The 13,214-nt window shown below is 38.3% G+C and overlaps 1 protein-coding gene across 2 annotated transcripts in view; it reads left to right on the forward strand.

Annotated features, from left to right (window-relative positions):
• Nucleotides 1-13,214, forward strand: part of dennd1b (DENN/MADD domain containing 1B) — a 99,634-nt gene that overhangs the window by 81,825 nt on the left and 4,595 nt on the right. For both annotated transcript variants that reach the window (XM_077226663.1, XM_077226664.1), the window contains 5 exons: nt 628-666; nt 1,970-2,026; nt 4,567-4,653; nt 12,271-12,347; nt 12,613-12,832. In XM_077226663.1, coding sequence (XP_077082778.1) covers nt 628-666; nt 1,970-2,026; nt 4,567-4,653; nt 12,271-12,347; nt 12,613-12,832 — 480 coding nt within the window. The remainder of the gene's footprint in view (nt 1-627; nt 667-1,969; nt 2,027-4,566; nt 4,654-12,270; nt 12,348-12,612; nt 12,833-13,214) is intronic.

A 13,214-nucleotide genomic window follows, 5' to 3' on the forward strand; every position in this document is an offset into this window, starting at 1 on the left:
CCTATGCTGTCTTCCTCTCACCTCTCTCTGCGCTGTCTCTCGCGCCTGTTTTCTTTTTGACTGTCTCCTTGCCCCCCTACCCCCCCCCCCCCCCCCCCCCCCACCCCTCTATCCGTCAGCCGGAGCCGAATTAGTTCTCTGGAGTGCCTTTTTCAAAAGGTTTTGTGTAAAGTTCACCTCTTCTGACTGACACAAATCCATAAGAAAGGGCCGCAGCGCCATCATGTCGGTCAAGGGTTTGGAATGTAAACTCGGCAGCATCCCGCGCATTTCAGAGGTTTAGCTTGTTAGCCTGGCAGCATTCATCTGGTGAAGACCGATGTTACCCGGGAACGAGAGATAAATTCAGACAAGAACAAACCTTTCAATAAGAGCTTCCTAGAGCGTCACTCTCTCTGATTTCACACTTGTATAAAGGGAACAGTTCTGGTTAATAGTTTGTTTTAATGGAAAAGTTGTTTTTTCATTGCTTTGGGGCAAAACAAAGGTTTTGACACTGGGAACAAGGTGTTTATTCAGCCGTTAATGATTTGTGACAGTAAATGTGTGTATATTTTTATGTGAGATGTATTCAGGAAAAGTCTTACGAAAAATTCTGGCAAAATGCATACGTTCTCTTCTCCATAGCGGCAGCGGGCAAAACCAGTCGTGAAAAACCTTCAGATGGTAAGAACATACAAGAAAAGCCATTCTTACCTTAGATTTATGTAAACAATATTTGCTATTAGCAGATGTGGGATTACACTAAGGTGATTCATATTGCAAGAAACAATGGCCATGTTTACATGCACAAGAATTTTATTATTAAAGAGATAATTCACACACAAATTAAAAAAGAAGATATTTCAAAAAATGTTGGTTGATGGTAGCCATTGACTTTTATAATTAGAAAAAGAAATACTATGGAAGTCAGTGGCTACCGTCAACTGTCTGGTTACCAACATTCTTCGAAATATCTTCTTTTGTGTTCAACAGAATTCTGTCATCATTTGTTCACCCTCATGTCGCTCCAAACTTATATGACTTTCTTCTGTAGAACATCGGAGAGATTTTGTTATAGATTATAACATGTATTGTGATATATGTGATAACCAGCAGTGACCAATGTTGTTAGGTTCCCAATGTTCTTCAAAATATCTTCTTTTGTGTTCCATTGTGTTTATGTAAATGCTTTTTAACCTGATAAATCAGTATTTTAGTTACTAGAAATTTGAGTCTGACATCTGTCATGTGCTTTATAAAGAATTTTGCGTCTACATTTTGGCAACCAATATATTTCATGGTTTTTCCTCAAAGTCTGTGCAGAACGTACAAAAAGTGGGCTTGGATTTATTGTCTGAATTTGGTAACTCTCCACGCTCTTGCATGCTTATTGTTAAGAATATGACAGACTTAATTTTAATTAAGTTATTGTGCAGAAGTACAAACATTGCAGTGTAAAGGTGCAGTAACATTAGCATTTCCATCAGAATTTTGCAGACATTTTGGGGGGAAAAAAGAGGAAAATTTTCAATAGTATATTGATGAATGAAGCACCTTTCCTGTTGGTCAATGGAAATTTGCGTGACGAACTTGAACACCATCACAAGAAAATCCTGGTCGTGCAGATACTTACTTATTGAAATGAATGGATTTTGTGTGACTCACCTTAATAATTGACAGTCATATTACTTTCTTTGTACTGTATTGTACTGATTATGAACAAATATTTTGAAGAATGTTGGAAACCAAACAACTTTGGAGCCCATTGACTTTCATTGTATGGACAAAAAAAAACAATAAGATATTTCTCAAAATATCTTCTTTTATGTTCTGCAGAAAAAGAAAAAATCACACGTTTGGAACCAAATGTAGTGAACAAATAATGACAATAAATCTTTTTTGGGGGGAGGGGTGAACTATCCCTTTAATATCATTCACCTCCCCCTTTTTTGATTATTGATTATAGCGTTCTCTCTCTTTTGACAAGGCCAAAGATCACGCAAAGCGGAAAATACGCGACATGAAGGGCAAGATTACACAAAAGGTGAGTTATTCAGAGTTCTCTGTTCATCCAAACCGTGCATTTTTGGGCATTCAAAAGCCTTAAAATGCTTTCTGAATAAAGCAGCTCACCGTCTCTCACCTTCACACTCATACAGACTCATGCACGCACACTATTTAAGATGGATCACGTGACTTCACCCATGGCTCACGCTCAGGGTTTTAAATGGCTTGTGAAACCTGCTTAGCGCTTTGTTCGGGAGTGTACATTTCTAACAAGTGCGCCTCTGGCGATAGGCTGTCATGTCAACCCAGCATCACCTTTCATACTTTTTGCATATTTCATCAGTGAGCGAGTGATTTCTTCAAAGCTAATGTAACGAGATGTATGTTTCCATAACACTGATGTCTTTGATAAGGCAATTGTGGCGTGAACTGTCAGGCCAGGAGCTCGGAGAGGCGGCCCAGAGGAGACGAGACCTCTCACAGTTGATATGCCGGATGTTAGCTGCTGCTGTCTGCTCTGCTTCAGCTAAACCAAAACAGATTTGAACAAGACGCTTCTCAAATGAGTCCGTGTTATTGGGTGTGTGCGCGTTCGTATAAATAATCATGCGGTCTGTTGCCGTACAAGACTCAAACCGGCTTGTAGCATAACATTTCGAATAACTCACACTGGCCAAACTTGGTACATATTAAGAAAGTGTTGTGTGCTTTCTCAGTTTCCCTCTTTCTTTTTTTTCATTTGCTTTTTGGCAGGACGCTTAAGATGAGGAAAGGTCCTTCACATTAGGGAAATTTCACTGAAAGTTCACTGGTTCAATAAAACTCTTTCTCTCTCACGTGAAATTCCCAAAGAGCAAATTCCTATTGAATGGATTTCACCTGCAAAATTTCGCAGGGCAACACATTTCCCTCTCTTTTTTTGCTTTTTCACCAGGATGCTGAAGAGGAGGAAAAGTCAAGTCACATTAGGGAATATTTCGACGAAATTGCAAAAAAGTCCTATTGGTCAATTGTATAGCGATGCATTAAAGGATTAGTTCACTTTTTAAAATACTTTTGCTGATAATTTACTCACCCATGTCATCCAAGATGTCCATGTCTTTCTTTCTTAAGTCGAAAAGAAATTAAGGTTTTTGATGAAAACATTCTAGGATTTTTCTCCATATATAGGACTTCATTGGGTACCAAACGGTCCAAGGACAGTTTCAGTGCAGCTTCAAATGGGTTTAAACGACACCAGACGATGCATAAGGGTCTTATCTTGCGAAACGATCAGTCTTTTCAAAAATAAATAAAAAAGTTTAAGTTTTATAAGCACAAATGCTTACCTTGCTCTGTTCTGTGATGCACGTTCGTGACTCTCCTGTTCGAACTCGTTCATCAAAATGAACAAATCTTTTTTCGAGTCATTTCGTTCGTTGAATGAACAAAATGACTCTAAAAAAGACTCGTTCAAAATAAACAAATCTTTTTTCGAGTCATTTCGTTCGTTGAATGAACGAAATGACTCGAAAAAAGATTCGTTCATTTTGATGAACGAGTTCGAACAGGAGAGTGCATCACAGAACAGAGCAAGGCAAGCATTTGTGCTTATAAAACTTAAACTTTTTTATTTATTTTTTGAAAAGACCGTTCGTTTCGCAAGATAAGACCCTTATGCATCGTCTGGTGTCGTTTAAAGCTATTTGAAGCTGCACTGAAACTGTCATTTGGACCTTGGACCGTTTAGTACCAGCAAAAGTTTTTTAAAAAGTGAACTAATCCTTTAAGCACAGTGTTTACACAGAAGTCCATCTGCATAGGGAACTCCTTTGCTCCCACTCCGATTGTCTAAATTCCTATTGAAATAAGTAGATTTCGCCTGCAAAATTTAGCAGAGCAATGGCAAATGTGACTTTCTTTGAAAATGACTTTTTTTTTTCTTTTTTTCTGTGAAACATAAAATGAGATAGAAGATTTAGAAGTAAGTTCAAAACTGTGTATATATTAAGAAAGCATTGTGTGCTTTCTCAATTTCCCTCAGTGTCACATTAGGGACATTTCACTGAAAGGTCACGGGTTCAATAAAAAAGCAGTCAACACTGTAGGGATGCATGAAGCACAGCTCACACAGAAGTCACTTTCAATTTAAGCAGCTTTCTGCTGGTGAATGCGACGAATTTGCTCGACTAACTTGAACTCCTTTCTCAATGCGTAAATTCCTATTGAAGGGATTTTACCTGCAAAATTTTGCAGCGCAATGCATTTCTCAGTTTCCCTCTCTTTTTTTGTGCTTTTCGCCAGGAATCTGAAAAGGAGTAAAAGTCAAATTTCGTCGAAATTTCGCCCATTGTCAATAGTGTAGCGATGCATTAAACACAGTGTTTACACAGAAGTCATTTTTGAACCAAGCAATGAAGGCAAAGTCTCGCTCCGATTAGGTTTCGCCTGCAAAATTTTACAGAGCAATGGCAAATGTGACTGTATCTTAAGAAAATTTTTTTTTTTTGAATTACTTTCAAAACTGGGTATATATTATGCAAGTATTGTACATGATTTCTCAGTTTCCCTCTTTTTTTTTTTTTTACTGCTCGGCAGGATGCTGAAGAGGAGGAAAGCCCGTACTGTGAAGGTTCTCCCACCAGCACTAAAAGCCTCTCACCCAGGAGACTACAGAGGAGAGCGGTGAGCACGTACATACTCTTTCACACACTTGCACACACAGGGAAAAGGGGTTCACGGACAGTCCGCCTCCTGAAAGAAGCGGCCATTTGCACACCGGTAAGTCCGAACCGACTTGGGGCAGCTTGATTGACAGCTGTGGCTAAAGCGGCCGTGTGTAGTGTGTGTCTTGCGTGTGCGATTCAGTGATGTGTTGCCAAGCCCAGGCAGGGAAGCGGTGAGCCTCCCATAGACGCAGGAGGTGGCCTGAATTCATACCATTCACTGGCCTGCCTCCATTTCCAACCCAAATAGGCCGCGGTTGTTTCACAAAACCAGATTTTGGACTGGCAACAAGGCTGTAGTTTTGATGCATACCTAATTTTGTAAGGTAGAAACACTTTTCTAGTGTTTTTTTCCCCCTGGCGTCCACTTATAAAAGCACATTTTCATGTTTCATGACTGTTTTCCCATCCTCTATTGGTATTTTACATTGAACGAATGTTTTTTGCTTCTAGGTATGTTTTTTTCCATGGTATAGTTTAAGGTAGCTATAGGTTTTATTCTCCTTGCACCCTAACACAGCTTTGATCTCCAAAAAGGTCAAATAGGCATGGCCATGCACCCAGGGACTCCCATAATGCTCTTGCTGCATCGATCTGCCATCCTCCTCAATCCCCCGCCCCCCCCCCCCTCTCTCTCTCTCTCTCTCTCTCTCTCTCTCTCTCTCATATATATAAGTCTATTCTGATCACCAAGCCTGTATTTATTTGATCCAAAAAACAGAAATATTGTGAAATAAAATTGAAATTAAATAACTATTTATATTTTAAAATGTAATTTATTCCTGTGATTGAAAAGCTGAATTTTCACCTTCAGTGATTCGGCAACACACACACACACACATATATATATATATATATATATATATAAATAAAAAACGTGTGCACTATATATATATATATATATATATTTGTTTATTTATTTATTTTCAGAGAGTAAATGAAAGAGCTGTGTACACATGTCCAGCATTGACTGCACTCACTTTTCATATAGATTTTTTTTAAATAAAAATTGAATGTACACGCTAGTTATAAATTACCTATTCAGACACACACTCATCAGCATGAAAGTGTCCTTTGCTCTGTTATTCACTCTCTCTATTGAGGCTTTAACAACTGTAGCTCAGCAACACGAATGTTGATCAAAAATTCAGAGCTGAATGGTGCAAGTGTGGATTAGCTGTAAAAATATCTCACTTCCGGCATGAACAGCCAGCCCTTGTTGCCCTTACATGCTCACACCTCCGCGTCCCGTGTCAGAAGGGCATTGGACAAAAGCCACGGCTGGCCTGATCCCTTCCCGCCTGCATGCCATCGTGACCAGTGACTTTCCATCCAGCCCTTAATTAGCACGGCTATTAGTTGCATCCTTGTCGTCGGGGAGAGGTGGGGAGAAAGGAATAGGTGGCGTGAAAAGGTGTGGAGACAGAGGTCCTCCAATTAGGGCTTTTCTTAAGGTGGCGGACCGACTCCCTCCACTCGCCCGTCCCCGAGGAACCCTCTATCAGAGCTCTCAGATTCATCACATACAGTACATACGCATGTTCTCCTGCTCGTGCACCAGAGCCACAAAGACCCTGCACGCGATCAATGAGCAAATCAATTCGCTGCGCCGCTCAGTCATCGTTACCGTCTAACAGAGAACAAAAGAGCACAGGGTGACGGCGGTCTGAGCGGCAGGCCAACACGCTCTATTCTTCAATGCACTTCTGCTGGTGTTCATTAAAGCGGGAGAAATGCTGCAGTGTAATGAGAGACCTACAATATCTGATAAACCGTGATAGTGTCCAAAAGTCTAAGACCACTAGTGGAAATGCTTCTATTTTGCACTTTTTTATATAATAAAATTTTCTAATCTAATATAATAAAATGTCCTTGTTACACGTTACATGTAATTACTATAGTAAGTACTATAAATTGTGCATAATTGCATGCAACTAACCCTAACCACACCCTAATCCTAATCCTATAGTAAGGACATGTGGTTAATTAATATTACTCGGTACTTAAATGTATAATTACACTGTAACACATACAGCCTAAAAAAAAGGGTTACACTTACAAAATAAATCACCCTGGGTTACACTGTTTTTTAAGGTGTCATTGTTACAGTGTAATTATACATTTAAGTACTGAGTAATAATAATAATCTACATGTACTTACTATAGGGTTAGGGTAGGATTAGAGGTTTGGTTTAGGGTTAGTTGCATTTAATTGTGTATAACTTCTAGTTATTACTACAGTAACTACATGTAACGTGTAACAAGGACAGTTGTAAAATAAAGTGTTACCAAGTGTAACCAAAACATTTACAGTATACATTGTTATTTGCGGAATAAATTTGTATGAACATTTTTTATGAAAAATAATAAATAATAATTTTAAAATGTATTTAAGTGTCTCATTTTTTTAGGAGCCGGAATAAACAGGATGATCAGGAACCCGATACAAAGCTGACTTTACATTATAAATAAATAAATAGATATGAAATATTGATTTAGGTTGGATTAATTTTATCATGTGGGAAGAAAGAGAGCGAGTTACACGAGAGACATGAAATCAGCTCAGCTTTTTGAGAAAACAAAAACAGTTTAGTGGTAGAGTGCAGAATGCACAATCAACCAATCAGAATCTAATATGTAGGTATATATTTCTTTTGATGAAGGATTAAAAAAAATCTAATAATTGAACAACAATAGTCATTGTAATTATACTTGTTGAACATACAATTTAACATAAACATAAATGTGTTGTAAAAATAACACGCATATATATATATATACTGTTTATATATAATCTTATTATTATAAAATGTCAAATGTCATTATTTTATAATTAATAACAAAAGCTATAAATAAACACACAAATACACTATATATATATGTATATATATATATATATATATATATATATATATATATATATATATATATACATACATATACATATATATATATATTAAATAACACGCACAATATATACTGTATATATATATATATATATATATATATATAATACTATGTTTTTGTTTGTTATATTGCTATGTTGATTATTTTTGTGTTATAAGTCCAGTGGAGTTTCACAAATGTTATAAGAACACTTGCTGCACTGAAAAGTCAAACTCAAAAGTTGAGCTGTGTTTTGTGACTGGCTCACTGCGCCGAATGTATGTGGCGTACAGTATAAGGGGGCTGGTTTTCAGGTCGAGCCTGAGGGCCTGTGAAAGCCAGACTGGGTGTCAGTAGCAGGGCCTGGGGCAGAGTGGAGCTGATCTCTATCTCCTGCTTATTCCTGCCGACTGAAGCTATGGGTGTGTGTGTGTGTGTGTGTGTGTGTGTTGCGGCTGCCTCCTCTGAGTGGCACACAGCCTCTGGGGAATGACTCCACACACACACACACACACACGCTCTCTGGATGAAGCCGGCAGATGGATCCCCTATAGCCGTGGCCAGTTCAGCAGCGCTGCATATTAAAGAGTCCAAAAAGCTCTGTTCACGTTGTGTATAATTCATACACACTTCCTGCTCCGGCTTGTGGGCTTCCACCTTCATTTGCATACCGCCCTAAGCAGTGACCACTGTAAACACGATTGCGTTACAGCTGCGAAGGGTTAACGGTGTAAAATGAACTCATGTCATGAAATTATAATTAATGAATTGAATTTTGTTTTTGTTTTTTTATATTCCAGGTGCAGTACAAGTTGACAACATTTGTGGCATAATGATGATTACTACAAAAAAAAGAGACTAGTTTTCCTTGCTTTCCTAATAAAAAATAATAGAGGTTACAGTGAACGTGGCCATTTTTTCAAGGATTTAAAAGCCAAAATGTGAGACTTATAATCTTATAAAAGCACTTGAAAAACATATATATTTGAGCTGTACCGTCATAAAAACAATTGTTCTGGGTTTTAGTTGTTACATTGTCATGGTAATGAAGTAAAACTGCATGTGTTTACACTCATGTTGCTTTTATTTTGTGGCTGTACAATAGATACGATGAGTATTTGGCTAATTCACTTCCATTGTGTCTCACTGTAACCCAGATTTGTGCTTTTTTTTTTTAAAGGAGGGAATTGTCTTTTTCTTGTGGTAATCAACATTTAATTCTGTCGGTTGAAACCAGAATATTCTTTAAATACACATTCTTGTTAATATTCCCTTTTAAAGAAAGAAAATACTTTCATAGTCTTTCATCAAAATGATCCATTATGATGCACAAGTCTCACCCTGTGTTTTTCTTATTGAATATCTTTTTCACTTAAAAAAGTCACATTACAGATGTAAAATTTGATATACGTTCACTCGAAATTCTTTTAAATGTTTTTAAAATCCAATTCTATTTAGATATTGCTTATTCTTTCTAAACTCATACAGTTCCATGTCTGTTTGCATGGATGGATGAATGTGAGAACGTGTGAGATAGAGCTTTGTGAAACCGTGTAGGTCTGAAGGACTGCCAGCGTCGAGATGGATTCGTTGGGTGTCAAAAAACATTGACGTACAAATGGAGAGAAAGCGCTTTTGGCCGGTGGACGTTTCTCTGCAAACGGAGAGAAGCCGCACATCTGCATGAGACGGAGATGGCGGGGGAGAAAGCCCTGTCGGCTGTAACCAAAGTGCCACCTACTGGATGCTCCTGAACGACACAGACAAACACACACATCCAGACTCTTTCTTGCGCTCTCCTGCTCTCTGATATTCGGAAAGTCGCTTTTAGCTGGAGCCAGTTGGAGGGAAGTTTGCCTGGGAAGGGGTCCTGGGCTTTGTTTAAAGGGGAACTGCTTGAATAGCTCAGCAGATGCTGGCTTAAGTTTTGGCTTGGAGGCGCAGGGGTTTTGTTTGCATTTTCCAGGCATATCTTCCCTTTCCATACCCTGCCAGGCGCATGAGATCAGTGCCTGGTCTGAAATAGCATATGAAATATATAATGTAAGCCTGGCTATTAAATCGACGAGACGATTGGCTGCAACGTAAAGCCCTGTTGCCGCTTCTTACAACTTGGCCACGCTAGAAGCAAAATAAGATTTTCTCTTAAAACGGCCTGCCCTGACAAGAGGGATGAAGTTTTAACGGTTTTAAAGTCTCCGCTGAAGAGCGTGATGTCTGCTCGTCGCTTCGACTGAAGACAGCCCATTTTCCGTGTGGATTTAAACAGGCAGTTTAAGGAGCAGACGTTGACCTGTGGCAGCTCAATATGTCTGTGCTGATTTAGGGGACATGTAAAAGAAGCAAATAGGCACATGTCTGCTTGTTTTCCAAATCAGCGGTTTTTGCCTGTCTCGGAACAGTGGCTCGAACGGCTTTTGTTATTTTATTTCATATCCTGATTCTTTTCCTGGCCTTTGACTTTGTTTCACTTTGACTCACTTTGGAAAGAATGCAGTCACTAAAGTTTAATGCTGACTTGGTTTTCGTGTCATTTCCCAGCATTCTCTGCTGTGACATCTCAGAGAGTAATTAGCGATTTACTAAGACAATCATTTCTATTACTTAGGGCTACACTAATTGGGGGAGGGGATATAATACATTTTTCTGATTAAACATTTGTGATTTAAAATTAGATTTTTTTTAAGCTTCAGTTTGCCTCAGTTTTGATTAGTTTGACCCACAAAATTTACTATATATCAATATGATTTTAAAAATGATAATAATAACTATTATTGCTAAATAAAATATTAAACAAAATAAAGGATATTACTGTATTAATTACTGTAATATTTCACTGCAAAATATAAAAAGATTATGTAGAAATTATATAAAAAATGTTATATAAAGAATAATAATTATATACTTTTTTTTTTAAATAATTGTTCACGTGTAAAAGAGCAAAGTGCCACACTTCAATCTGATACATGCAGTGCATATATTATATTTAATTAAATCACAGCCTTGTTTGGATAATTGCAGCAAGCCAAATCACGATTTTAGTTTTATTTCAATTAATCATGCAGCTCTACTGTAACTATTGTTTCACACCCATAACCTTGAGTATAAACTTATTTTGACTTGGCCCTAACAAGTGCAACTGCTTAGCAACATGAACTCAACTAAAAACAATCTAAACACCTTAGCAACCACAAATCTGTGTCCTAGCAAGCACCATAGTAATAAAGCGGCAAGCAAATTACCCTAGCATGTAGCCTACAAATCGTTTTTTTTTAAATAAATTGTTTAATACACAAACCTGAGAGAACTAAAGAATGAATAACTGTGAAGTTTAAGGCTGACTTTGTAGTATTGTTACTTCCTAGCATCCTCTGCCGTGTCATCTTGATGCGTAATTACATTTACATTTAGTCATTTAGCAGACGCTTTTATCCAAAGCGACTTACATTTGAGGATTAAATTGTAATTAGCTATTTTTTTAAGAATAGCATTACTATTGCTATTATTTCCCACCCAGAACCCTAAGTATTAATGTCTTTTGACTTGGTTAAGCAACAACCCAAACAACTGTATAGCAAAAAAATTATAATTTTCAAATAATTAGCATTTTGCCAACTAACCGATTCTACTTTTTTTTTCTAGTTCATATACCTGACTATATGTGTTGAGAGTTTGCTTTTTTTGTTTAGGTAGAAGGTGTTTGAGATGCAGGTCTGGTGTTGCCATCCCACAGAGGGCTTGCACTCACCTTGTTTTAATAAACACCTCCGCTCATAGAAAGCACAAGAGAGGGGCCGCTCTCTGAACAGCACGGCCCGCTTCGCAACTCAAGGGGCTACATAACTGCAAACAGTGTTGCAGGGCAAACAAACATACACACACACACACACCCGACCGACACCAAATGAATGTGACACAGTTCCGCAGGTGCATCCAGGCCCTTCACTTAAGCCAAAGTGGCTTGCCGGCTAAATTTATGGCCCTGACACAGGAATCCATTAAAGCCTTTTGGAGGATTCAAGGCCTGAACCCCCCGTAATCGCTTTCATTATAGCTGCCGGCTACTAGCGAGTGGGGCAATCAGTGCCCAACATGTGTTCCTGTTTATTCCAATGGCAAAGTGTTTGGAACACGCATCTCTTAGCTATTTTTATGGACAGGGTGGCCATTAACCCATTCAGCAGGCACCGTTACCTAAGATGGCAGGAAGCTTTTCGCTTGAGCCATTATGGCGAGACTTGACCAGTTGATCTGATCCACCCTGTCCGGTTAGCAACGTAGCGTGACGTTTTTCTCGCGCCTCGGGCTCAGTAAAAGGGCTTTGGTTTTGTAGTGTGCTTTGATAATGTGGCAAACGGCAGTTTATGGGCTACTTTAGTGAGTGGCGGCACGTTTGCGCGCGTGTGTGTGTGTGTGTATGTATGTCGTGGACGGCTAGTTAATGGCAAACCTTAAAGCCTGGGGCCGCAGCGTGAAGTGGTGCCCTATAATGCTTCAATTCTTTAATTTGCCAATTAAACGTGTTACACAGGTGTGTTATAAAAGCCAAGGGATTAGCAGACCGAGCACCTATGATGGGGACAGGAATTAATGCTGTCGCTCTGTAATGGGGACATGCAACGTTAAATTCAGGAAATGTGTTGCTTTAGTAGATTATGTGGGATTTTAACATTTCAATCCTCTATTTTAGCATCAAAATCCAAAGTCGTCTCCACACATGAGCCTCTACTTTCCAGACAACGACAACAATGACGACACAGCCAGCAGGTAATGGTTTGAATTCTATTACAGTTTGTTTTCCAAACCAATTATAGTGTAAACATCATCCATTCTTCAAGGCAACACTGCCCTCTGGTGCTTTTTTTCATCCCACATGGCTTTCGAGTTAACAACCTACAACCTGTGTGTGTGTGTGTGTGTGTGTGTGTGTGTGTGTGTGTGTGTGTGTGTGTGTGTGTGTGTGTGTGTGTGTGTGTGTGTGTGTGTGTGTGTGTGTGTGTGTGTGTGTGTGTGTGTGTGTGTGTGAGAGCAGAATATCCTCTGAGGACAGCGGGGAGGCGCCGTCATACAACGAGGACAGTGATGACTCTGATTTAGAGTTTCGGTCTGAAGCCAGTCAAACGGGCCAGATGAACCTGCTGGAGGAGATATTGGACTCTCTCAGTACGTCCCACATCGAGCAAGGGCGACTGTCCGCCGCCAAGAGCCTGGACTTTTTCAGATCAATTGAAGACCTGGACTACAATCCCACGGTGAGGGTTTCCTTTCATTTATTTATTTAGTATTTTTAATTATTAATTATTTCAATTAATTAATTAATTAATTAATGAATTAATTATTGGTATTTATTTATTTTTATTATTTATTTATTCATTATTTATTCCAATTAAGTGTGTTTTAATAATTTGTTAATACTTTTACATTGAATTCTTTTTTGTATTATTTTATTTATTAGGTATTTTAATTATTATTGTTATTATTATTGACATTTTCAATGTTGTTTTTTAATGTATTAGTAACTTCAAATTTGAATAAAGGATGGATGGATGGGATAGATTTAGTTATTTTGGAAACTTAACATTTTCATAATTTTAAAAGAGTTTTGAATTCAACATGAAATAACCTTTGTTACCA

Source organism: Siphateles boraxobius, unplaced genomic scaffold (genome assembly GCF_051911475.1).
Source record: "Siphateles boraxobius isolate OS27281-9 unplaced genomic scaffold, OSU_SipBor_1 13, whole genome shotgun sequence".
Taxonomy (NCBI): Eukaryota; Metazoa; Chordata; class Actinopteri; order Cypriniformes; family Leuciscidae; genus Siphateles; species Siphateles boraxobius.